Source organism: Chrysemys picta, chromosome 1, assembly GCF_011386835.1.
Source record: "Chrysemys picta bellii isolate R12L10 chromosome 1, ASM1138683v2, whole genome shotgun sequence".
Classification (NCBI taxonomy): Eukaryota; Metazoa; Chordata; order Testudines; family Emydidae; genus Chrysemys; species Chrysemys picta.
In genome coordinates, this window is record NC_088791.1 from 112,072,895 (window position 1) to 112,100,092 (window position 27,198).

The window sequence follows — 27,198 nt, forward strand, 5'->3', positions numbered from 1 at the left end:
CCTCCCCCCACTTACCCCTTTTCTTTTTCTTGCACACTTGCAACGGTAATTCCTTTTCAAACTATAGGTCCCCAAAAAGAGGGGGGGGGGGGGAGAAATTATCGATTTTAACCCCAATGTAGTACTTTTTCATTGAGACACTCTCCGAAATAGATCCGTTAGGTTTTAGAGAATAAATCAGATGACCCATTACATTCTGATATAATTTGAGAGATACCGAATTATGTAAAGGTATTGTATTTTGTTTACACATTTATTTTTAAATACATAGTATTTAGTGATGTGTGACACAATCTTATTTTCAACAAGTTCAGTATAAATGGGGTTAATGTTCAGAGGTGTAATACCATCCAAGCAATATAATGTGCATGTATATACAGATGTACATACACATAAAGAGCACAAAAATCTTGTTTACCCATCATCACTTACTTTTTCATGAGCTCTGCAATTCTTTGGCATTCTTCCTTATCATAAAACCAAATTCCATAAATGGACACTGTAAATGCACATCAAACACAAACTATGAGCATCTATCTTCTCATACATAGTATTCCACCTGACAGCAACTCTCTTTGGAGTGGGTAGTTAATGGTGACTTGCAAAGGATTATTTTTTAAAATGTTTCTTTAAAATCTCTTTCTCTCTCTCTGTATATATATATATATCTATCTTCTATCCTACACATCTATTTCCACAGCTTTATTGTGGAATGAAAACTTGGCATAGGAGGTTTAAGCTGGAAAGGACTTTGTTAACATTTGAAAAGAAAATTAGTTTACAGCTGTTTGTAAGGCACAGAAGTGCAATGAGCCCTACACCCCATTTCCCCTCAAATTTTCAGCCATTTGTTATTTGCAAGTCATTTGTAAAACTAAAAAAGGACTGAAGTTAAATTTGCCAAAAGATTATCTTTAAATATGATTTAATCACAATGCCCTGGCAGGGTGGGGGGAGGAGGACACAAACTAAATAGGCAATGAACAGCACATTTTAAAACTATATATGGTGTGTATCATTAATTTTCAGAGTAGTGTCATGATGATTTTATTACTTGTCTAAATAAGACATTTTATACCATAGGCTGTGATGGTTCCAAAACTCATGTATAAATATGCAACAGAGCTGTTGGTGTGAATTGTGCAAATAATGAACATCCTATACAGAAAAGAAAATTAAACTTTAAAACTTACATTTAAAAACACTGAGTTTATAACACAAACCAATAAAGGTCAGGAATGTTAAATTTCAAACCTTTAAAACTAAACATGGGATCTGTTTTAGGATCTCTAATTACTAACAGAGTATGCATAAACTCAAAAAACTAAACATCCTTTTTTATACAAAATATTTGAAAAATTCATTGTTCTGTTAGGTCCTGTTTACACTACAAACAGTAACAATAACAATAAAAAAGTTTTACCAAACCATTGTAAAGGCTCTGCAAAGTCCCATCTACCCAGTCATTTTCAACTTGTATTTTAATTGTGTCAAGGTGCTACTGTACTGTAAATGGGTCTCTAAGATAGGAGTGGTCATAGTGTAAGACCATAGTTGCCTGCTGTATCTTTAGTTCAAAAATCTTTATTCCTCGTCCTATCACTGGTATAATCATAAACTGCTAAATCAGGTGTTTGTGTGACTGAGTTTTGGATTTTGTTTTGTTTTTTAAGAAATTTATATTTGACACCTGGGAGATTTACATCACTAAAATCAATTACAAGTCAACGGAACACAATAATCTCCCTGTTTGTTAACATGGGCTAACAGGAACACCCTACCACTTCTGGCCATGGACAATTTAAAATCTGGAACCAATAGCAAGAGAGACCAAGCAGATTTCAATTCCTGTGACAGAACATGAACAGAGAGCAGCTCTCTCTACCTGGGTAACAGACCATTTTAGATTTCATATGTTACAATGAACAGTTTGACATGCACCCAGAAACAAACGACAACAAGTGCTGATCACAGAGCATAGAATGTTGACTACTAAAGTGATCTGGCCTATTCAAGTGACATTCCACCACATCAGTTAAAGGTTTGAGTCCTTTTCTCAGGTATCCTGAAGGCATATGTCCTCACTGCACAGTTAGCCTAGGATCTTACTCAGATGTTGACCTTAACTCCCTTCCAGTCCACCTATAGAAACCTCCCACCAGAATTAAGTTAAGCTTTCAACCCAGGCTACCTGGCCCGACTGGAAGTATAGAGCCAGGGCTGCACTTTCACTCAGGCTGGCAATCTGCCCTCTTTGCAGCAAGGATGCAAAATCACTTGAGGGCTATCGTCCTCCAATGCCCTCCCGAAAGGACAGATACGTTTGTCCGCAACTCAGAGAGAAACAATCACTGCAGCACAAAGAACCATGAGATAGATGTGCCCCCAGAAGTCGTAGTGTTACACACAAGGGAGTGCCTGGCTTTTCACACCCGGGGTAGGCTAACCAGTGCTCAGTCTTGGGCTGGGTCTACACTACCCGCCTGAATCGGCGGGTAGAAATCGACCTCTCGGGGATCAATTTATCGCGTCCGAACGGGACGCGACAATCGATCCCCGAATCGACGCTCTTACTCCACCAGCGGAGGTGGGAGTAAGCGCCGTCGACGGGAAGCCGCAGAGGTCGATTTTGCCGCCGTCCTCACAGCGGGGTAAGTCGGCTGCGATACGTCGAATTCAGGTATCAGAGGGGTAGCCGTGTTAGTCTGAATCTGTAAAAAACAACAGAGGGTCCTCTGGCACCTTTGAGACTAACAGAAGTACTGGGAGCATAAGCTTTCATGGGTAAGAACCTCACTTCTTCAGATGCAAGTAATGGAAATCTCCATTACTTGCATCTGAAGAAGTGAGGTTCTTACCCACGAAAGCTTATGCTCCCAGTACTTCTGTTAGTCTCAAAGGTGCCACAGGACCCTCTGTCGAATTCAGCTACGCTATTCACGAAAAAACACACCCCGAGCGCAACAAGTTTCAGTGCTGTAAAGTGACAGTGTAGATAGTGCACAAGCATTGGGAGCTGCGCTCCCAGCACTGGTAGCTACGCCCCTCGTGGAGGTGGTTTTTTTAACTGTCTCCCAGCGCTGTGCTGCAACCACACAAGGCACGTTAAAGCGCTGCCGCAGCAGCGCTTTAGCACTGCCAGCATAGACTAGCCCTTAGATTACTACGTCATGGATTACTGGGGCAAAGTCTGAGTTAAGAGTGGAACAGCCAAACGCTCCTAGCCAGTCACAGATGGGAAAGGCAATACATACTATAGTTAGTACTAAGAATCCAGGAGCATCAATAAATCTAAAATGACACCAGACTACAAAAACTGTAATGGCAGCGGCCTGGCATATCCCTGTAATAAAAGTTGAACTCAGACACCACCAAATTCTCTAGAAGCATTCTAGTACTTATTACAATAATTTGTCTCACCTAGACTGAGTCTAAACCAGATTGCTCCTATCCATTCCTCTAACTCTATCAGGCAGTGTTTGGCAAAAAACAAACAAAAAATTAGATCTGAGTATCATCTGCCAAGTGGTAATCTCACACACCAAAATGTGTGTCTGCTTCCCCCACACTATACTTACATATTTAACAAAGGAGGAAAAGGATACTCCTCATCCTTTGAGATCTGTTCCAGAGGAAAAAAGAAATCTACTGAAAGGCCTCTTTTATCCATTCCTGTAAGGGTTTGCAGGGTGTTAGCAAAACAAACACATCATGGACAATGATATCAAAAGATGTTGATAGAGCTAACAAAACCACATGGACTCTGTAAGAACCAAGAACTAATTAGGGGGAGCTGGTCAGATTCATACTGCTTACTGAAAGAAATGTGACTCAGTATCAACCTTATAAATTTTATTAAGAGTCTTAAAGAAATACAAAATCAAGAAAACATATCACCAAAACTAAACTATTGTTAATAATAAACTAAACTAGAAATAAAGCATTACAACTATCAAATCAAAATCAGTATCAAATCATCGAGTTTGATGATTTAATTCCAGTCTAACTAGTTAAATCATAGGATTAATATTAAAAATAATCAATCCTTATACATTCTAAACAGGATTCTAAGAAAGTGGCTGTTTGGTTTCAAGTCCTAACTAAAGAATTTTACCAAGGTGAATCAAATCAATGATTTAAAGCCTGTCAATGGCTTACTACGGAAACTAAATTATTTAATATGTTTAAACCACATCAAAGCCAATTATAAAGCTTCCTGCTTAGAATTCTAGTCTTATTTTGTGGCTAACCCCCCCACATCTAGAGATACTATAGTAGAGGCTTGAGTTGATCTTGGAGATTCTGAAATGCCAGTTTTCCCTCAGGTGGCTTACTGACCCAAAAAGGTAATCTTTTCAGCCTTATCCTTAGTTCCAACAGTTTGAAAATTTCATTTACTCAGCCATGCAGCACCGCCCCCCCAAGGTTTCTGACAAATCAGGTGCAAAGCACACCTTGGAGCCACACAACTTGGGCCAATCAAGGTCAGATTAGGTCATCTTTTAGTAAGCATCAACTTGATTAAGCTCTACTTAAATCAGAAATTTTAAAATATATGCTAGTTAACATACTAGACACTGTAAATCTGCAATTCCTTCTCAAAATGTCAAAAATACAGACATATTAGACCACTTTTGAGGAAGCTGGCATGTACTTATCCAGGTGAAAAAAAGTCTTGAAGTGACTCTGTCACGAGTTTCTGGAACGTTCAGCATAAAAATAACTGATTAGAAAAGAATCCTGGCAACAGTCACTCAACATTCATCCATCAGCAAAACTAAAAATAAGTTTGAACAAACTTATGATCAGTTATCCATTTCATCATCTCCAGTTCCCTCAAAAACCAAGGACTTTACAGTGTAGTTGTAGCCATGCTGGTCGCTGAAGAAGAACTATGTGTTGCTTGCAAGTTTCTCTCTCTCTCACCAACAGAAGTTGGTCCAATCAAAGATATTACCTCACCCGCCTTGTCTCTCTAAGGAATTTACAGTAATTTCTGTTTTGGAACTGGGCTATAAGTAAGACTCTTTGTTTTTGGTTTTTATCAAATTGACCCTCCCCCACCCCAAATTCCTGGGTTTTGACACAAACAAGAATTTGGATTTTATCAATTTTAACCTGAATTTTGCAAATGCTGGAATGCCCTGGACCTGGCTCTGGCTCTGGCTCTGTCCTTGCAGTGCCCCTGCCAAAAGGCGCAGTGCGCCTGCACAGAAGTCAACTGCCACTCGGCAGCTGCTGCTGTGCCGAGGGGTAGCAAGACAGGCAGGGAGCCACATTCTGGCAGCCAAGGGGGCTCTCTGCGCATCTCGCCTCATCTCCCGACTCCCTGTGCAGTAGGGGAATGAGACAAGTAGGGACACAGGCAATAGCTCTGGTCTGCTTTCTCTGCCAGACAGAGCCTCCTCCTGACTCCGGCCCTTCACAGTGGCTCCAACTGCTTCCCTTGCACAGTAGGCAAGTGAGACACGCAGAGAACTGGGCCCTGGTAGCCGAGACTGCCCGACTTCTGCAGCAACAAGCCTGCAGGGAATGGAAGGCCGCTGCCTTCCCATGAACACTGGGCTGCCTTCACACCCTCACCCCCACCGGACCCTTCATGTTTGTTTTTTATCAATCATCCTTTAAAAAAAATTTTTTTTTAATACTGATTAAATTCCTGGGAAATTTTAAATTAAATAAAACCCCAAAACGCATGAGAAAAAACTCTTTTTCTGGAATCTTCATCTTGATAAAGAAAAGTAACTTTAAAGCCTATCAATATTAAACCCCCATGAAACATAACGTATATAAGGTCTGTATTCCCATATAAGCTGTTCCTCTCTCAACTATTTTGTTGCCAGTCACTGTCAATCATAAATAAAATGCCATCTCTTTGCTAAGCCCACATTTAAAGATGACCTGTAAAGGGGGGGGGGGGGAGGAAAAGGGGGAGAGTTTGTGCCCTTTTGTTTTCTCTATGATGTATAGCTGAGGCAAAGATGACTTGAAAAGTGTTTTTGTTTTGTTTTGTCTCCTTTTGCTTTTTACGATAGAAATTCAGGTCAGATCTGCCATTTTCCTAGAAAACTCTGTGGACAACTCGAGAATTAACAGGTTTGTGACATCACAACTATCAAGGAAGTAAAACCTGATTAACTGAGCAGGAAAGTGATTTTTATTAAGACTAAAACTCTCTGCTTTTGCTAACTGTAACTAAAACGCCTAACAAGCAGCTAGGAAAAAAGCTCTCTGTTAAAGACTGAAGAATCCTCTCCTTCAATTAAAAGGCTGATAAAACTCCAAATCCACTTTCAACATAAACAGGGATAGGAAGACATAATATTTTCATTATTTCAAAGGTGAAAAAAACAAGCAGGAAAAATATTTTATTGAAGGAAAATAAAATCATTTTCAGAGTTATCTTTACACAACACAAAAGACATGGGGGAAAATTCTGCCTCCCTGCCCTTCTCCCTCTCCCCCACCCCACTCCCCAAATAAAAAGCTTCACAGGTCACCTTTAAAACCAAACTAGCAGGGAATTGTTCAAATAACTTTCTCAACCATCTTTCCCGAAACGCAGATGGTTAAGAGAGTGGGCAGTAAATTGGCAATGTTGTTAAAGTCAAGAGACCGTTTTTTGTGTAAGGACCTCACCACCATCTGTTTAATTGTGGCTGGAATCCGGTCTTAAAAATGAAGCATTTAACAATTCTTGTTAATAAAATGGACCCCAAGCCTTCCCTCTGGTCTTTTACCAGCCAGGAAGGGAAGGAACCCAGATCACAGATTATCAGATGTAGCTGCAACAATACATCTTAAACCTCACTCTGCAAAACAGGACACTACTCAAATAGAGACGGTAGTTTGTTTATAAGATCTTGCTCGTGGCTCTGCCCTAACTGTGTTGGTCACACCAGACTAGATTCTTTTCAGCAAAACAAATAAAAAAAAATGTTCCTTACAAGAAAATCTCAACTCTATATCAGTAATAAGCAAATTGGGTGCACCAGACTGCCCCAAAATTCATGTTAGCTCTATCAGCAACTTCTGAGCTCGTTGATACATCTGCAAACATTTGTGGAAGTAGATGGAAAAACCCTTCAGTGGGTTCTTTATTTCTTCTGCAAAAGACCCCAAAGGCAAATTGTGTTCACTAGGTTCCCATGGACAATTCAGCTGACGCTGATGTTACAGGAAGTGTAGCGAATGATATAGTTGCCTGTTCCAGTTATGATATGGAAAGACAGAAATTCTCTGTCCTGTGATCTGATTTAGCCAGGTGCGCCGCCAGCTTTTCCGCCGCCCTAGGAGGCGGAAGGTCCCGTCCCGAAATGCCACCCCCCCCACAGAAGCGGCGGAAGGTCCCGCCGCTGAAATACTGCCATGGTCGCCGCCCCCCAAATTGCAGCGCCCTAGGCGACCGCCTAGGTTGCCTAATGGGTTGCGCCGGTCCTGGATTTAGCATGAATTTTCCTCCACTGTCATTCTACCCTCCTCTCCCGCCACTTCCTGAGTCCCAGATCATCTGTAAACCAATATGACTTGTGACACCAACATAAAGGTAGGAGATTTGTTGCTGTTAGTCTGTCAATATCTCCTGATAAGTAGTCATTATTACTTTATTTTACAGTGATGCGTAGAGGCCCCAAGTAAGACTGGAGCCCCACTGTGCAGGCACTGAACAAATACATAGTAAAAGTTGGTTTCTACTCAAGATTGACAAAAGGTAGATGAAAGGAGATATGATCCCCATTTTATAGATGGGGAACTGAGACAGAGATTAAGTGACTTGCTCAAGGTAACATTAGGAAGTTTGTGACAGATCTGGAAATTAAACCCAGATCTTCTGAGTCTCAACTACAAGACTGTCCTTCTCATAATATTCCATCAGTAGAGGGCTTCAAAGGTAATCTGCATTATTCCTCATAAAGATCTGGAATGCAGTTGTCTCCATAAACTTCTCAGGGCACACTATCAAAACCAAAGATGGGAGGCAAGGCCCTCATTTACAACAAATGATCTGACCGTAACGTAGAAATCTATAACCACAAAAATCTGGCAGTAAAATAGTCAATAGGCATAACAGACTCTGGGAGGCAAAAAGGTGGCTTAGAGTCACTTTTTCCTCCTCATCCTGAGCTACAGGCATAGCACATAATCTGGTCCCGGTCTCTATTCCCAGCTGTGCCATAATTCACCTATTACTACCTCAGTTACAAAATCTGTAAAATGGGGAGTGATATTTGCATTCTAAGGGTACGTCTATACTTACCTCCGGGTTCGGCGGTAAGCAATCGATCTTCTGGGATCGATTTATCGCGTCTTGTCTAGACGCGATAAATCGATCCCGGAAGTGCTCGCCGTCGACACCGGTACTCCTGCTCTGCGAGAGGAGTACGCGCCGTCGACGGGGGAGCCTGCCTGCCGCGTATGGACCTGTGGTAAGTACCTTGTATTTCGAATTAAGGTACTTCAACTTCAGCTACGTTATTCACGTAGCTGAAGTTGTGTATCTTAGTTCGAACTGGGGGGTTAGTGTGGACCAGCCCTAAGGTAGGAGTAGGAGACCTTGCTCAATTAAAAGGGCTAGAAAGTGCACATGATTATTAACACCAGCCAGTGGAAGAGATGAAACTAGAACACCTGGTCTTTTTCTGGCTCTCAGCCCACCTTATCTCAGTGATAAAAGTAGACAAACAGAAAGAGGATCTCACTGCAATAGTAGACAAGGAAGAGGGAAAGCATAAAAAAAGCATTGCTCTCCCAAACTGGGCAGATGAGAGGGAGCTGTCATGTTGCTTTTAGCAGACAAGGAACGAGAGCTGCACTTCCCCTTCCCCTAATGCCTTCATTATTTCCACTCTACCTTCCCCTAAGCTAAAGAAGTGGCAGCTGCTCCTACAATGTCTCCCCAAAAGCCTCTACCAAGATCTATTGTAGCACTTTTCAGAGGTTTATAACTCAGCCAAAATCTGGGTGTATATTTCTGGGGACCTCAAAAAGCACCTCTTCGATCCTGCTACCCTCCTGCTAAGTGTCAAGTTCCTGCTCCAAACTCCAGAGGTGCTAGAGATCTTCAAAGAAACGAAAATAATTTAACATTTGTAAAACTACCTATTTTCCCCTAACCTCATTCTCAGAAATAGATGAACAATTTTTGCTGAAATTAAACAAAACAAACAAGTGAACAAAACCAGCCTGGGGCAGCGAGCAAACATGGAAGCTTTCAGCCCAAATGGTTAAAAGTTTGGAAAAATTAAATTATAAGCATTTGAAAAGAAGGGCTTATAATGGAAAGTGTTAAGCAACCTTAACTACAGATGTTGCTTCCAGCTCTGCCTAAAATGATCCATTTTAGCTTATTTCTGCACTGAATTTCTCTAGATCTTAGTTAATGGAAGCGTATTTGCAGTTCTGGGCTTAAAGGAACACCATCAAGCACAAAAATCCAACTTTTCTCAAATTTGTACCTATTGTTATGAGTAATGTGTAAAGATTACCTTAACTTTTTCCCCTGTATTTTTTCCATTTGTTTACTCTGTGCATTTGACAACACTTTGTGCATGGTCAATTTCACAGTTTCTTCAGTTTCCTATGTTTGGATGGATCTTTCATGTAGTAACTGCAGTAAGAAAAACATTTTAAAAAATGGGAAGCTATCATTGTAAAGCCATAAAAATTGGCTGGGGACTCAGAAGCTGGTGTAGCATCTGAAACTACTTTAAACTCTTTTTGCAATTGTGCAATTTCAGGTTGCCAGTGTCCCTTTAGCTCAATTTTCACTTTAGCTTTGCAGTTCATCTTTACATCACACCCTTTGACTGTGCTTTTATCAATTTGTCTTGGCCTTTTAAAATTTTGTAATACATGAAAAAAGAGAAATTTTCTACTGAATCCTCTGCAGCCCTCTCTTCTGCCATACTTCACTATTATTTATCTTCAATAATGCAGAAATCTGCCCACAGATAGAGTTTCCAGTGGAAAATGAGAAATATGATTTTAGAAGGGAAAAAGCAGTCTTGCCTCCCTCAGGGAAAAAAAAAAAAAAGGAGTAAACAGGATTTGGTTTATTCTAGTCATAGATAAGTTCACACTGTGTTTACAAGACAAGCTTAGACACCTTGTGGCAGCTTCATCCCCTTTTCATATGCATATGGCGAATACATTTTCAAATGCTGGAAAACCTACAGGATATTAAAATTCCCCCTTTCTATAACTCCTGAATTTTAGTAAGTGTGATTATACTTTGAATGATGTTGTTTTTCCCCTTTTGTTAATTGATTAAGGGTTTTTTTGGTTTTAGGGTATTTATATATTCTATTTTATCAATTTTGGTTTGTGTTTTAAATTAAGGTTTAGATTACTGTAAAACGGGCAGATTGATTGACTTTTCAAACAAGACAATTGTTTAGTGGAGTAGTCTGTATGGCTACTCACTATGCTTTTAGCTTTGAAATCAAGTTTTTCACCAATGTGATTTAAAAAAGAAATATGTAGCATATTCTCTATTTCAAACCTTCAGTTTAACAGGTTAGTTCAGCAGAACATACAGGCTCATCAATTTCCTGTTGGTGTAATAGCCAGACACTTTTTAAATGCTGAGGGCAGGAAGGCAACCCAGTTGAAAATGGGATTCTTGACCCCCAAAGATAGAATATAGTTGTGTGTTAAATAAGAACTTGGATCTGCAAATCAGGAGGTTCACATTTTACAAAATCTGCAGAGGAATGGAAAAACAGGTTCTCCCAGAAAACAAATGTGCCTTTTCAATTATATTGGGAAAACAAACCTGTTTTTTCAGTGCAAACAATTTTTTGGGAAAGAAACACTTCAACATCCTTTGTCTTCCTTTCTCTCATCCACCCCCACCTCCTGGTGCTATACTTCCATCAACTCTGCACAAACTGGAAATTCCCTCAAAGATAGTTTCAGGGTAAGTAATTTGATTTCTCAAGAATCTGCATGTGTGGCTGTCTCTTGATCAAGAACTATTACTTCCTACATTTGTTTTTCTACTTTGCCTCCTATAATCTTGCACCTGGACCTTTCAGCTCTCTCAAGCAAGGAAGCAAAAGTGGCTGAATCACTGACAATTTAATGTCTGCTGAACCTATTTTAAGGAAATCATATGTTGATTACAAACTTGAACCCCAACTTCTGAAAGGCATGAATTCAAAATACAAAAATGCCTCAACTCTTGGCCTATGGAAACTTAAATCCCAGCACTGCATCTTTCAGTGACAAGAAGCTCTTCTAGGGCATTATGGAAGATTTTTATTTTCTGTGTGGTGAGATGTACAAAATGTTCATGTGATAGAAACCAAAAAAGAAAAAGAGATGAGCCAACCAAAGAGAGAGAAAAAAAGAACCCAATTAAAACATTCCTGGAAGGTTTATAACACCTCAACCTAGTCACATGGAGCTACACACCCTGATGGCTTTATTTGTTCTAAATTTTCATTTTCCCCCCAAGTTTCCCGCCCCCCCACATTGAAAGATGTGTTGAGATATAAGTTATTGTGTGGAGTATATGCTGACAGCACATCCTGTTAAGCAAAGAATGTGAACACTGACTTTCTGCAAAGTTTGACACAAAGGCAAATGAATTGCCAAAGCATGTCCAGCTAGTCCAATATCTTGTCTCAGACACTGAACACTACCAGATGTTTCAGAAAAAGATTCAAGAAACTCTACAACAGACAATTATGGATGAGCTTAACCATAGAGAGCCTGAAGCACGAGGCTTATATCCTTTACAAATTTCTACCCTGGCTAACTCTGGTTGTTATTCATATAAAAAATAACCCCAATATCACTGAATCACAAGCTCAGAAAGGCATAGGAGTGCAAAAATATGTAAAATAATGACAAGAATGGGTGGAGAGAGGATTTATTATAATTTTAAGCAATATATCAGCAAATAACAGTTATAGATTTTAGAACAGGAATGCATATTTCTAGGATGGCAATATCCTGGCTAGAACGAAGTTAACCAGATGTAATATTTTAAATTTACTTTCATTTGCTGATTAACACAAACTCTGAATTGCAGAGAAATTATAATAATTAAACCATGCTGGTCATTAATAGTATTTATAATCCTAGACAGGGATGATTGAGCCCCAACACTAAGTTACTAGTTTTCAGGTTTTTAAAAACCACATTTGCAAACTTTGTAGAATGACACTGGAACAGTTGAACTGAGTTTTATTATAGAAAACATTCCTTGTCCTTTAAAGGGTATGCCATCCTATACTTGGGTTTCATGTTTTTAATGGAAAATATGGTTTAATGCTGATTTTCACTGTTTGCTCTGACAAAGGCAGATCTATTGAGTGTCAAGCATCTTGTATTACATCAATTACACACATGAATGATTCAGTATATGCATCACATGCTACACTCTCTTCCCTATTTATCTTTATTGTTTTGAGAAAGGGTTACAAACATAAGTTTATATGTTTAAAAAAAAACCCAACAAAACAAAAAAACCAAACTCACATTCCAGGAGAAGTTTTCTGGCTATGTCAGGCCTGAGGTCCACTCACCCCTAGACAAAACCTATCTTTCTTCAAACACAAGAGGATATCAGACAAGTTAGTGGTGATTTACAAAAACCAGAGATCACCATGACTCAGTGAGGTGATGAGCTGACAGGCGGACGGAGCCCATTATCTTCACTTCTCAATCTAAGTTTTCCTGCAAAACCACTGGGGGAGGAGAGGGCTTTAACCAAGCATCAGGCACGCAGGACAAGAAAAGGATTAGGAGTAAAGAGCTAGGGAAGAAAAGATAATGCAAGAGACGTTGCTTAAGTTTCAAATAGCTGGAAAATAGTTTCTGTGGTTTTGGTCACACGAGCTTTTGCAAGACAGGGGTTTAACATCTAGGCAAGTTTTGTAGCTATTAGGTTTAAATGATACTCAAGTAGGAAACCACTGACAATCAGGAATCTACTTTTACAGAATATTTAGATTCAGCTGTGCAAAGCTACCTTTGGAAGTATAAAATGTTTCAAGCCTTTGTTCGGCAAGCTACTTCAGCATATCGCCCACTACCCAGTCTTCTGCCAGGTGAACCTGAGATGAAGTACAAGGGCAAGTTGGTGCACGAAACTCAGCTTAACTGCTTCTACATCCAACCTGGAGGTAAGACCCCTTTATACAGTGATGTACATAATGATATTCTGAAATCTATTGTGATGTATTCCATTCCTATTGAAACAGAACAGTCAATTTCATATCTGAAAGAGCTTTGATGAACAAAGCATTCTAATAACCGCTGGTAATATATTTTGAAATTGTGTGTGTATGAATGCACTGCCACAGGATACAGAGTGCTCTGGAAATTTTCAGATCTCTAGAGCTAAGTAGACAAGTACACCTCTACCCCGATATAACCCGACCTGATATAACAAATTCGGATATTACACGGTAAAGCAGTGCTCGGGGGGGGGGGAGGGCTGCGCACTCTGGCAGATCAAAGCAAGTTCGATATAATGCAGTAAGATTTTTTGGCTCCCGAGGACAGCGTTATATCGGGGTAGAGGTGTACTTCACTGGGTAACGTGCTGACTTTTAAGCATCTAAATAATTCCAGTCCCCCATTTCCATCTAGAAAAGGACGAGATAGGATTTTAGCAAAAATATTTGATTCCAGAGTTTAAAATGTAGTCACAGGCAAAGTGTGGGCCTGGGCTTGGGTCGGAGTAGGGAGAACAGGGTTACATTTTAGAGTATATAGACACTATTTGAAGACAAAATATTAAGTGTGTTTTTTTTAAAAAGGGGCTGGAAAGACTGATTTCTAAAGGGGAATTAATTGTCTGAGATTCTTATTTTCTGCTCTCCAATTTACAAAAGTACTATGTACATATTCACTGTCCTGGAAACAACATGGATGCTTTCCATTTTATCCTATACAAGGAGCTGGGGGGGGGGGGGGGGGGAAGTGTCATATGAAAAGTAACCCTCTTTTAAAAAAAAAATCCATTCCATCTTTAACTACTGTGTTTTTCTGCATCATATGCCTATCTTATCTGGAAAAGATGTCCGGAATTCCCAGTGTTGGCAGTACACTCAGCAGTACATGTTCAGAGCAGCTAGCATATTGCCTATGTACTGACATCCATAAATGGAAACTATGGCTGTGTTTAGCAGAAATACACTGAATTATTCCTCTTTCCACCGCATTAAGAATCTCACCCACATCTCCAGAGTGCTCTAAATATGCCTTAACCCTCCTTCATACACTTTCAGCATCAGTCTTCCTGGCCAAACAGGGATATAATCCCACAGAATACAAAATCACCATCAGCCACTGAAAGTCTACATAGCATTGTTATCTTTAGCTTCAGTCTGTTTCTTCTCACATGCCATACAATTTCACTGACTTTCAAATCAAGTCCATTATTCCACATAGTTGAAAATTCACATTAGCAGAGAGGCATTTCTTTTTCTTGTGGATTAACAGCTTTATCAGGCAATAGGGATACTTGAAAATGACAGCTTTACCCACTATAGGTAAGGTTGCAAAACTGTTACCATAACACATCCATTTTCACATACACAGGTCTTCATAAAATGTTCACCTTTCCAGTTGAAGATTTCCATGCTCAGATCAGACTGTGCAGAAAGTTTTTTTTTTTTTTTTTTTTTTTTTTTTTTTTTACAGTTTGAACAAAATCCCTGTAATTGTGGTGAATCATGGGGAAAAATATTGTTTTCCCGCTGTAATATTTTAACCTGTTTTTAAACAGGGCTACAAGAATTGGCATATATATAGCCCTCATTGAGCATACACTTTGATTTAAGGGAACCATTAATAACAAAAATAAAGTTCTAAGCAATTGGAAAAATTGCTTCGGAAAACACTGAGTAAAGCATGTGTGTGCTGTTGCTCTTTTGTCTGTTTTTTAAAGATCCATCTCCTTTGTGATTTAGATCCTATAATTCTGAAATTATATTTCCTATCCACATTAATTAAAAGCGAAATTCCAAATATTTTAAAAGAGTGCTTAACAGAACAGGTCTGTTCAATGCCCTCTATATGAGGAAAGGGGAAAATATGACCAACTGTGAATGTTTTCCCACTCCGCTTTTTCATTATTTACTCATTGCATTATAGTTACTGATGTATATACACCACATGCTTATTTTGCCGGCAGTGAATGATCCTGTGCTCTTCAAACTTGACATTTCACAGTGGGATTCTACTCTCATTGAAGTCAATTAGAGTTTTGCTATAGACTTCAAAGGGAGAGGGATTGTGTCTTACATTCATATTCTATATAATGCAACCTGACTGAGACAGTAGGTAGCTAGCTATTCCTATTTCCTAATAAAGGCCCTGATCCTACATATATGTTTTGAGCCTGCACAGTAATGCATCTGTTGACAATTAATTGCCAGACAGAGTCCTACAGTTCCAGCTAGCCATAAAACTCCTGGTATAACAACTACAAACACCTACAGGTAAGCATTCAGGATTTTTGCTATCTTTAAACAAATAAATAGGGGTGAGTTTCACAGAACTCTATAAAAATATAACTTAATACCCCCCATTTCTATCCTTACCTATTCTCCTATTTGATCTTACTCAGGTGATTTATTTGCTACATCCATTAAGGGGAGTAGAATACAATAGGGGGAAGGAGGATGGGGGAATAGAGCATTAATAGCAATTGCTTTTATTAGCCAATTTAGGGAATCAAATTCTGACCTCCAGAGAGAGAGACAGACAGACAGACAATCAATTAGTTCAGATGAATGCTAGACAGGAGAGGTAACATCTTGAAGATAGGAACAAGAAGTTCTAGTTCTCACAATGACTACAGAAAGAAGTTGAGCCCCTCTTCCCCAAGCACTCCTCACAGACTAGCATGTTCTGAGGAGTTGTTCTCTCCTAAGCAGACTTTAGATTGTCTTCACACCTATATCAAAGGATTCTAAATAGCCAGGAAAGATAGGAGACCAAAGAAGGCTTTTTAAAAAAAAATTTTTATAAGAAAGAGGAAGAGCAAGAAAAAAAAAAATCTTAAATCAACACTAAGGTTGCAGACAAAGTGACATAAAAGAGAAAATGTAAATTTCTAAGTTGCGTATCCTATTTTATGGTATCAGTTAATGACAATCAGTAATACAATTAAACTGTATGCATAACCAGTAAAACAGGTATAGAAAATAATACATATTCAACATGACATAGCTAATAGGTTAAAATACCAATAGCAGCATTAGCTATTCCTTACCTGGTTTTAACAGTGCAATCTTATTATTACTTAAGTATTTTCTACCCATTTAATTTATTTTCCCTTTTTAACATAAAATAAAAAGAAGTGAAGTGAAGGACGGGGTCAATACCTACCTTTGCTGCTGTTCTTGTTTAGTGGGAGGCAAGATTATCATTGGCATACAAGCTGTTATTGCTTTATGTTAACAATGGAAAAAAGAAGCATTTTTTAAAAAAAAGAGTATATTGTAGAATGAAGAAAAAATTGCAGACCCTCTAGATAGGTGGAATTTGAAATTGTTTTTGTAGCAAAGATCTCTCTCTAGGACCCAGGTTAGGTTCAACCACAAACATTTGTATTCTGGAACAAACTATTGTGGAGTGACTTTACAAACGCATTATCTATCTTGAGTTAACTGGGAATCAATGGATATAAAAAAAGCCTACTGGTATGAGCAAGCCCTCTGTGTCCAGTGACCTGAATTTACATAGTTTCACCATTCTCACTTTAAAACAACATTACTTCATACAAACAAAATATTTATGAATGTTTTAAAAGGACTTTGGGCCATAAAGGTGTCTTCTTTAATGGAATTAGATATTCTGACCCGATGTGCCATCTACTTTTAAAATCCAAACAATCCCCACAACAACTTGTCTTTCTTTTAAGTCATAGGGATACAAAGAACATGTTGCTTCTGTGCCTAAAAACCACATTTTTTAAAAATTAGAAGTTTTCTGATTGAATATGGACCCATTTTTCATTTAAACAAACTACAAATTTAAAATGTATGATTTTGTATGTAATGTAGTTACATCAAAAATCCACACCCGTCCCAACTAGTTAAATGTACAATTCAGAAAGGCTTATTTAGTCCAGTAACATAACTCTCCCAGGATGGACAACTGTGCCGATACTCCTCTCCACTTTAACATTGATACTTCTACTAAAGGAATTCAGCCTCAACAGGTCAAGGGCAGAAGGTCCCAACTCTGGAAGATTAAAATTGCAACGTCCGGGCAACGTCCGGGCAAAGGGACCACTCGTGGCTGTGAAACAACCTGCTGAGGTGGTCTGCCAGCTTGTTCTGTACCCCAGGGAGGTACAACTGAATGTTCTACACAGAAGTCCCACAGCATGAGGACTTCCTGGGACAGGGGAGAGGAGCATACACCCCCCTACTTGTTGATATAGAACATTGCTGCTGTATTGTCCGTCAAGGGCAGAAGGTCTAAAAATGTCCATTTTCTTTCTCACAATGAAAACAATTGAGTAAATTATTGTTAACCAGAATTCCTTTAAATTAGAAAGGTGCACTGAAATGAACTCCATTCTAACAGACTCTAAAATGAGTTCTCCCAACAGAGATGGGTTCTAGCTTAAGGTCATCAAGGCACAAGCATAGTAAATCTAATTTAACAAGAAGTATAATCTTGTCCAAAGAGATTGCAATCACTTGCCCACTGAGTATGGTATTTAACAAAGCTCCCTTCCTGAGACAAAGAATGAAGACTGAAAAAAGTAAAGACATTTTAGGTTACTTCTTTGGCCAGCTGCCAAAACATCAACTGAGTGTAAATCTGCAAAATTTGAGGATAGGCAGAACAACAAGTTCCTCAGTTCTGAGTTGAACTAGCTGTAGTTACAAATGAAATTTAGTTGCAAGAGATATTTATGTACTGTTTAAAAGATGATCTTTCAGGGTCTGTAAAGCCATTTATAATTATTTCTATTATAGTCACACCTAGGAATCCTAATCAGTGCCCAAATTCCCTGTAAGCTGCGCGGCTGTGTGGCAGCCTATTTAGCGCTGCGCAGAGGCACAGGGAACCCACCCGGGGACCTGCCACAGCCAGGAGAGGATGAGCTGGATGAGGGGCAGTCCGAACCCAGGCTCGGCCCGCACCTGCCGTGGCCGGGGTGCCCCTCCCTTGACCCCAATTCTGCCGCAGCCTGGGGTACCAAGATCTGCCATGGCCGGGGCACCCCTACCCAGCCCTGGCCCTGCCACAGCGCCCCTCCTCCAGCCTGAATCTGCCTATCCTGTGGCCCCAGCCCCGGAGCTGCTGCGGGGAGAGAGAGCTGGGGGGAGTCCTCTCTCCCTGTTGTAGCCCCAGAGCACCTTCCTGCACCAAAAACCCCTCATCCCCGGCCCCACCCCAGAGCCCGCAACCCCAGCCGGAGCCCTCATACTCCTGCACCCCAACCCTCTGCCCCAACCCCGAGCCCCTCATCCCTGGCCCCACCCCTGAGCTCCCTCCCACACTCCAAACCTCTCACACATAACGTCCATATTGGTGCACATAAAATTCATTCCGCACGTGGGTGGGAAAAATTAGAGGGAAACACTGGTCAGTGCCCCACCGTATTAAGCGTAATTCATGCTAGCAGAGTTTGGGTCTTTCTCCCTTTCAATTGGCTGCACCATATTTATGAGTCTGCCACTGTCCCGGATCTAAGGAGATCTGCAGTATATGCTCATGCTTTCAGATCTATAAGTCCCAGATTCAGTCCCTGCAGATGACACAACCAAAACCATAGTTACACATTCACTGAAGAAACAAAGAAAACTGTCCACATCCCAGGAAGCTGACAGCCTAGGTTACAGGATGGTCACAAGAGATACAAGACAGAGAAACAGAATTTAGGATACTGGGAGGATGAGGTAACAACAGAACAAAGCTTAGCATGAAAACAGTAGTCTCAGCTTAACACTTATCTAAATGAAGCCAGTGATTAAGTCCCAATGCTGAAATGACCATTAATTCAGGAAAGCTAAGGAGTTTTGAAATTTAAGGATGATGAAAGATGAGAAAGACATCACAAGAGCAGCTAAGATTGCTACTAAATTGTTAGTTCCGGAACAATGATCAAACAAACCTTTTGAAATCCACCCATCAAAACAAAACAAAAAAACAAAAACAAACAAACAAACAAGCTACTCCCCTTGTTGTAACTGTTGTTCTTCGAGATGTGTTGTTCATGTCCATTCCAATCAGGTGTGTGCGCGCGCACGTGCACGGTAGCCAGAAGATTTTTCCCATAACCGCATCTGTCAGGTTGGTCCGGGCACCCCTTGGAGCCGCACCTTCATGGCGCTCAATATAGAGCCCTGCCAACCCACCACCCCCTCAGTTTCTTCTTGCTGGCTACTCTGACAGAGGGGAAGGAGGGTGATTATTGGAGTGGACATGAATAACACATCTCTAAGAACAACAGTTTGAGTAACCATTTTTTTCTTCTTCGAGTGCTTGTTCATGTCGATTCCAATCAGGTGACTCACAAGCCCAAGTTTAGGTGGTGGGATCGGAGTCTTCCACTGATTGGAGCACTGCTCATCTGAAGGCCACATCATCTCTGGCCTGCTGGGTAATCGCTTAGTGCGTAGCGAAAGTATGGATGGAGGACCACATCGCTGCCCTGCAGATTTCCTGAGTGGGAACCTGAGCCAGGAACGCTGTTGATGAAGCCTGCACCTTGGTGGAGTGTGCAGTGACTGGAGGTGCAGGAACACCTGCCAGTTGTAGCACTCACGAATACAGGACGCTATCCATGATGATATGCACCGGGATGACACAGGCTGACCTTTCATTCTGTCTGCCACTGACACGAATAACTGGACCGATTTTCTGAACGGTTTTGTTCTCTCGATATAAAAGGCTAACACCCTGTGGACCTCCAAAGAGTGGAGCCTCTGCTCCCTACCGCTGGAATGTGGCTTAGGGTAGAATATCAGGAGAAAGATGTCCTGGTTGATGTGAAACTGCGACACAACCTTCAGGAGGAAAGCAGGGTGAGGCCTGAGCTGAACCTGTCCTAATAGAACACGGTGTAGGGAGGCTCTGATGGGAGGGCCCTGAGCTCAGACACCCTCCTGGCCGAGAATATTGCTACCAGGAACGCCACCTTGTAAGAGAGGTAGAGCAGGGAGCATGTCGCTAATGGTTCCACGGGGGGTGGGGGTGTCCCATGAGCCTAGAAAGGACCAGGTTGAGGTCTCAGGCAGGGATAGGCTGACGGATGTTAGGGTACAGTCTGTCGAGCCCTTTTAAAAACCAGCTGACCATAGGGTTAGCAAGCACAGAGCGGCCCTCTGCACCAGGGTGGAAGGCCGAGATGGCAGCTAAGTGCACACTTACTGATGACATCAAGAGCTCCTGCTGCTTCAGATGGAGGAAGTAGTCCAGAATAAGCAGCACCAAGGCTAGTGTCGGGGACGAATGGCGCTGCGCCGACCAGACTGAAAATCTCTTCCACTTGGCAAGGTATGTGGCTCTTGTACAGGGTTTTCTGCTGCCAAGGAGGACCTATCTAACCTAGTCTGAACAGGAAAGCTCCAACGGGTTCAACCATGGAGCTTCCACACCGCGAGGTGAAGCAACTCGAGGTTTGGATGTTGAAGACGACTATGATCTTGTGTCAGAAGGTCCGGGAAGAGCAGCAGGGTGATCGTGGCTTCCACAGACATGTCTAGGAGAGATGTGTACCAGTGCTGATGTGGCCAGGCTGGTGATATCAATATGACCTGAGCTCGTTCTTGCCGGATCTTTAGAAGTACCTTGTGAACGAATGGTATGGGCGGAAAGGCGTATAGGAGAGAACCTCCCCAATGGAGGAGGAATGCGTCCACTCTGGAGCCCTGGTTGTGATTTTGGAAGGAGCAGAGCTGCTAGCACTTCCTGTTGTGTTGCGTGGCGAATAGGTCTATCTGGGGAAAGTCCCAACTCTGGAAGATTAAAATTGCAACGTCCGGGCAAAGGGACCACTCGTGGCTGTGAAACAACCTGCTGAGGTGGTCTGCCAGCTTGTTCTGTACCCCAGGGAGGTACAACTGAATGTTCTACACAGAAGTCCCACAGCATGAGGGCTTCCTGGGACAGGGGAGAGGAGCATACACCCCCCTACTTGTTGATATAGAACATTGCTGCTGTATTGTCCGTCATGACTGATACACATTGTCCCGTTAAGTATGCACCGCTCTGAGCTCTCTGATGTTGATATGGAGACCCCGGTCCGCTTGAGACCAGAGGCCTTGAGTCCTGCGTCTCCCAGATGTGCTCTCCAGCCCAAGTCTGATGCGTCCGTCATTAGCGACAGAGATGGCTGCAGAGTGGTGAAGAGGACCCCTGAGCATACTTCTGAGGGTCAAGTCACCACAGGAGGGAGTCACGGACTGGGCAAGGCAGGGTCACGATCCTGTCCAAGCTGTCCTGGGCTGGGCGATACACTGACGCGAGCCATGACTGAGGAGGTCGAAGCCTGAGTCTGGTATGCTGTACCACATAGGTACAGGCAGCCATGTGTCCGAGAAGCTTCAGGCAGTTTCCTGCTGTGGTGGTGGGAAACTGTCTGAGGCCTCAAATGATATCAGTTAGGGCCTGAAACCTTGCTTCTGACAGGTATTCCCTGGCTTGGGTCAAGTCCAGTACTGCCCTATAAACTATCCTCTGGATGGGGGACAGAGTCAATTTTGCTTCATTTAGAAGGAGACCCAGGTTGTCGAAGGTGGCTCTGATGACTCTGACTTGAGCTTCCACATGGGTCCTGGAGCGGCCCATGATCAGCCAGTTGTCGAGGTACGGAAACACCTGTACCTGATGCCTGCGCAAGAACACGGTGGCGACTGCCATGCACTTAGTAAAGACTCGAGGTGCTGCTGCCAGGCCGAACGGAAGGACGGTAAATTGGTAGTGGGTACTGTTGACCACAAACCTGAGGTACTTCCTGTGGGGCTGAGTGATTACGATATGAAAATATGTGTCTTTCAAGTCGAGGGTGGCATACAAGTCTGCTGAATCCAGTGAGGGGATGATGGAGGCCAAGGAGACCATGCGGAAACTGAGTTTCTTCACGAACTTGTTGAGTTCTCGCAGGTCCAAGATAAGCCAAAGGCGGCCTCAGACCTTCGGTATTAGGAAATACCAAGAATAAAAGCTCCTGAGGAACCTCTTCCACTGCCCCTAGAGATAGGAGCTACTGCACCTCCTCGATAAAGAGCTGCTCGTGAGAAGGGTCACTGAAGAGGGAGGGCGGAAGGGCACAGAATTGGATGGAGTATCCCCTCTCTACTGTGCGGCACACCCTGTGGTCTAAAGTGATATGGGACCATGAATAGTAGAAAGGGGACCGTCTGGAGGAAAAGGTAAGGCGGGGTAGATCCAGTTTTTTGTTCTGGTGCGCCGTCCTCGACCGCACCTTCAAAAAGTCGGTTTGGGGCCGGAAGGTGGTTTGGGTTGGCCAGACCCATGGCCTGAGGACAGTGTTGTCTTTTCCTGCCACTCCTGCTCCTCCTCTGAGAACCGTCCTGGAGGTTCTGCTGATAGAACTTCTGAGGAGGTTGCGGCCTAAAGTGTTTCCGCTGTGTGATGGGAGTGTGCAGGAACCAAAGATCTGAGAGTGGCTCGTGAGTCTTTCAGGCTATGCAGCCTCTTGTCTGTCTTACCAGAGGAAGAAGAGTCACCCTCAAATGGGAGGTCCTGAATGGTCTGTTGGACCTCATAAGGGAGCCCCGAGACTTGGAGCCAGGAGCCCCTTCTCATGGCCACTCCAATAACCACGACCCTAGTGGCGGCATCAGCACCGTCCGACGCAGCCTGGAGGGAAGCTTGGGAGACTAGCTTTCCCTCCTCCACCAAGGCCAAGAATTCGGCTTGGGTGTCTGAAGGGAGGAGCTCTGAAAATTTGGCCATCACCACACAGGTATTATATGAGTACCTGTTGATGATGACCTGCTGGTTTGAAATATGGAGCTGAAGAACCCCTATAGAGTAGACCTTTCTCCTGACAAGGTCGAGTCGCTTAGCCTCCCTGTTTTTAGGGGTGGGCCCCTGGAAACCCTGCCGCTCACCCCAATTAGCAGAGTCCACGACAAGAGAGTCAGGAGGTGGATGGGAATACAAATGTTCATACTCCTTGGAAGGTACGAAATAACGCCTCTCATTGTGCTTGGCAGTGGGTGACAAGGAAGTTGGGGTCTGCAGAGGGTCTTGGTGGTATCCACAATAGTCTTAATATGTGGTAGGGCAATACGAGAAGGTCCTGAGGAGGCAAGGATCTCCACCATGGGATCAGCCTCCTCGACCACCTCCTCAGCCTTAATGCCCAGACCCTGTGTTGGTGTGTGGGCAGGAGCCGAGGCGAGCTGCATGGGTGATGGTGGGATGAATGTGGCTGAGGCCACTGTAGGCGCTTAGGAGTGGTGTCCTGGGATCCCTCCCTGGCTTTGGTGAAAGGCCCAGGGGGTCCAGAATGACCACTGTAGTGGATTTTCGCCTGTCTTGCCTTGAACTCAATCGTTGGCTCCTACTCCTTTGAGAGTGGTAGGAGTCAGACTCTGACTACGAGACTGAAGACCACGGAGGAGCCGAACTTCCGTGCCTCGAGCGTCAAGAGCTTGGGGAGCCACTAGCTCTCTGTCCGAGTGGGCTGGTGCTGAAGGACATGGCGAGGGAGAATGCCTGGACATCATTGCCGGCGTCCCTCTTGACTGCACCTGGGGGCGGGGTGGGATCGCCCGCCCCCAAGGTTCCTCCCTCCTAGGGGGCGAGAATGGCGCCGTAAGGTGCAGTAGATCCCGAGCAGCTTCAAAAACTTCCGCTGAACCAGTGAATGTGGGGGGCCTGAACTCAACTGCCTCGCCTGAGCAGGAGTCAACGGGGCTCTAATGGGGGATTCCGAGCTGTGGCCTGTTTGGGGTGTCGCTTCCTTAGATTTAGCCGGAGGTGACCGACTGTCCGGCTCCTTTTTCTTCTGAGGCACCAGCGAGTGAGACCAGTGCCTGCTCTCTGCTGGGCCTCGGGAGGTGACGTGTCGAGAGCCCCAGGACGAGTCCTTTCTCGGCACTGAACTCGATGATGGTGCTAGGGTGCTCCGCGTTGACGAGGAAGTGTTAGGAGCCGGGTCAGAATGGGGGCGTAGAGCTGCCTCCATGAGGATCACTTTAAGCCACTGCTCCCTTTCTTGAAGAGTTCTAGGGCGGAACTCGCGGCAGTTCTTACAGCAATTCTTTTGGTGACCCTCCCCTAGGCACTGTAAACATGAGGAGTGTGGCCCGCTCTTTGGCATATGCTTTGTGAAGAACACACAGTTTTTAAACCCCGGGGACCACGACATACCACGGCTCCGGGGAGTCAGAAGGGGGTAGAGACCCCCAACAACTCTAATCACTAACTAGTAACTACTAAGATAACTAACTATATACAGACAATTGGAATTGAATGCGCTTGCTAAAGCAAGGGCTATGGGAAGTTTCAGCCTGCTGTCACTGGTGATAAGAAGGAACGGAGGGGGATGGCAGGTCAGCAGGGCTCTATACTGAGCACTATGAAGGCATGACTCCAGGGGGCGCTTGGACCAACCCGATGGATGCTGCTATGGGAAAAATCTTCCAGCTACCGTGCATGTGCGCGCACACACACACACAAACACACCTGATTGGAATCGACATGAACAAGCACTCAAAGAAGACCTGAAAGTTAGAGTGAGAATATCTTTCACTGACAAGTTCAAAATAATTGAGTCATGGTAAAAAAAAAAAAAAAAAAACAAGTAAAAACAAGACCCACCCTCCCTCCCAAAACACTAACTCTATTTAAAAAAAAAAAAAAAAAAAAAAACCCACACAACTCAAACCTCCGAGCTGCTCTTTCATCTTCTATAGATCTTGAAAGTCCCAATATTTGGACTTGGCATTCAGTGTGGAGAATTAAGTTTCTAGAAGCTGAGAGGTTTCAGAGTAGCAGCCGTGTTAGTCTGTATCCGCAAAAAGAAGAACAGGAGTACTTGTGGCACCTTAGAGACTAACAAATTTATTAGAGCTTTCATGGACTACAGCCTATGCATCCGAAGAAGTGGGCTGTAGTCCACGAAAGCTTATGCTCTAATAAATTTGTTAGTCTCTAAGGTGCCACAAGTACTCCTGTTCTTCTTTTTGTAGAAGCTGAGAGTTTCTCTATCAATGTCTTGTCTCTGATATACAAGTTTATGAGGGAATGTTAACCAGATAACTCTGAAATGGAGGAAGTGCACAAATCTGAAGGATCAGTGAGTTCAACATGCATCCTGGTCCCCAAGAAGTTGGCTAAGATCCCAAAGTACCCCCAAGATAGTATGGAAAGGTGGAAGGAACTTTTACAATACCAGAAGTATAGTGGATGAGGATCTTGGTGCTTTCTCTATCTTACCCTCACCAGAGAGAAGGCATAAGCTAAGACGAAGTGCTATGCTTGCAAGAAGGTATTGGCTCTCATGGCTAAGGGATCCCTAATTGGAAAGAAGAATTTTGGGATCTTCATATTCTCTGGATAACCATATATTGCCAATTCATGAGCACAGCTAATTTATGCAAAAACATGTTTGTGTCACTGCTTCCCTGTCCTCTCTCTCTCCCATCCTCTCAACATGTTTGTTAAATATAATTGTTGCATCTGATCTTTAAATTTAGATTGTAAACTCTTTATGTCAGGTACTGTTTCCTACTATACACCTGTACAACTACTAGTACAATGGAGCCTCTAGGTGCTACAGTACTATAAATAAGATAATATAAATAAGTAACTATAATACTATGCTTCCCAACAGCTGTCATTCTCCAGATGATTCTGGTTGTGACTCATCCTGTCTATCCTGCAGTCTAGTTCCCCATCTATGTGTATATAGCTGAGAAGGAGATAAGGTTTCTTTCTAACCACATATGGGTCTGCGAGAGTCTGCTGCTATGTCTCTTTTCCTGCACTCTCCAGTACATGACAAGCGATTATAGGAACACTTTTTGTCTGCATTCAGTGCATTGCCCTTCAGGCTGCACTGAAATGCAGGAAAGCACTGCAGACTGCTCTTATTTTCTGGAGGTTAATTGGTAAGGTGTTTTTCTAATAGTCATAGAATGCTAAACCTTCATTCCACCTAATCCCTCCTCTTTTTCCCCTCCTCCCACCCCAGTCCCCTCCTTTCCCTATTCATTTATGTCTTCTCCTATTTTATTACTGTTACCCCCAACATAATATGTTATATGTATATAGTATTGTCTGGATTTGTACTGGATGGTCTCGCTGCTTTGAGAAGTTGTAAAACTGCATAATTCCATAATTCTACTGGAGACCTCATGAAATGTGTGGTATTTGGAAACATATACAAGTCAAGTCATTTACTTCTTTGTACTTTTCACTGTCTGTTTTTTCATGAAAACAAACCAACAAAAAAATCAACAAAAAATCCACTACAAACATCAGCAGCCCTGAGCTGCCTTGTGGCCAACACAGGAATCCCAACCAGACAGACCTATGAGCTGGGCAGGGGGATATAGAAGGTAGACTTACTTCAGATCTAGAAATAGAGACAAATAGCTTGAGCACTGACCAACTGTAAGGAGTTGGTGCTATTATGATCTTGAAGTTCTAAAATTCTGGCATGTCTTGCAGGGAATATATAGTTTACATTTTGAGAAGAAAATTTAATGAATTATGCTACCATCAAATAATGCTCATTTTGTCTATAACACAGTGTTCAGGGATGTCTTCTTGTTCCCTCTATGTTAGTGTGTTTTACACCGTTATAATAGACTCTCACTATCATTAATTATTGTTTCTGACCATTGAAAAGAGACAAAGGTTAGTACAAATGACAAGATCTTATTCTCATTTCTTAAATCTAAGATCAAAATGTAAGTTTTAAGCATACACACACACACACACACACAAAAACCACTGGGAATTTTTACAATGATATATACACATAACATAAGGGAAATACTTTGCATGTATATAGGTAAGAAGCTTAAAAATCCACCAACTGGAGTGATAACTAGTCCCTACCTTACTTACTGTTCTAAAATCTTACTAAATGGCTACAAGTAGAGGCATGGGGCAGCCTGGTGATGTTCTCTGGATTTACTTTCAGTTTCCCTGGGAAATTTCAAGTACCACCACTCACCTCTTTTTCAGCTTTTCAGATACTTTCAAAAGGTAGAGGATTTATTGACAGTT

General features: G+C 42.4%; 2 protein-coding genes and 1 long non-coding RNA gene across 52 annotated transcripts in view; 2 read left to right on the forward strand and 1 right to left on the reverse strand.

Annotated features, from left to right (window-relative positions):
- DCP1B (decapping mRNA 1B) overlaps positions 1 to 27,198 on the reverse strand; it is a 57,183-nt gene that overhangs the window by 21,279 nt on the left and 8,706 nt on the right. For all 17 annotated transcript variants that reach the window (XM_065582863.1, XM_065582897.1, XM_065582844.1 and 14 more), the window contains one exon: positions 433 to 499. In XM_065582863.1, coding sequence (XP_065438935.1) covers positions 433 to 499 — 67 coding nt within the window. The remainder of the gene's footprint in view (positions 1 to 432; positions 500 to 27,198) is intronic.
- The window catches only part of CACNA1C (calcium voltage-gated channel subunit alpha1 C), a 723,794-nt gene continuing 709,182 nt past the window's right edge, over positions 12,587 to 27,198 (forward strand). For 10 of the 34 annotated variants that reach the window (XM_065582615.1, XM_065582681.1, XM_065582712.1 and 7 more), the window contains exon 1: positions 12,590 to 13,133. In XM_065582615.1, coding sequence (XP_065438687.1) covers positions 12,995 to 13,133 — 139 coding nt within the window. In that variant the 5' untranslated portion in view covers positions 12,590 to 12,994. Of the gene's footprint in view, positions 13,134 to 27,198 lie in introns of all 34 variants that reach the window. The other 24 variants (XM_065582596.1, XM_065582633.1, XM_065582651.1 and 21 more) reach the window with 5 other exon arrangements.
- LOC135981282 (uncharacterized) lies at positions 14,628 to 26,956 on the forward strand. The gene is made up of 3 exons (XR_010598228.1): positions 14,628 to 17,199; positions 17,446 to 24,942; positions 25,162 to 26,956. It is a non-coding gene; the product is annotated as an uncharacterized LOC135981282 (long non-coding RNA).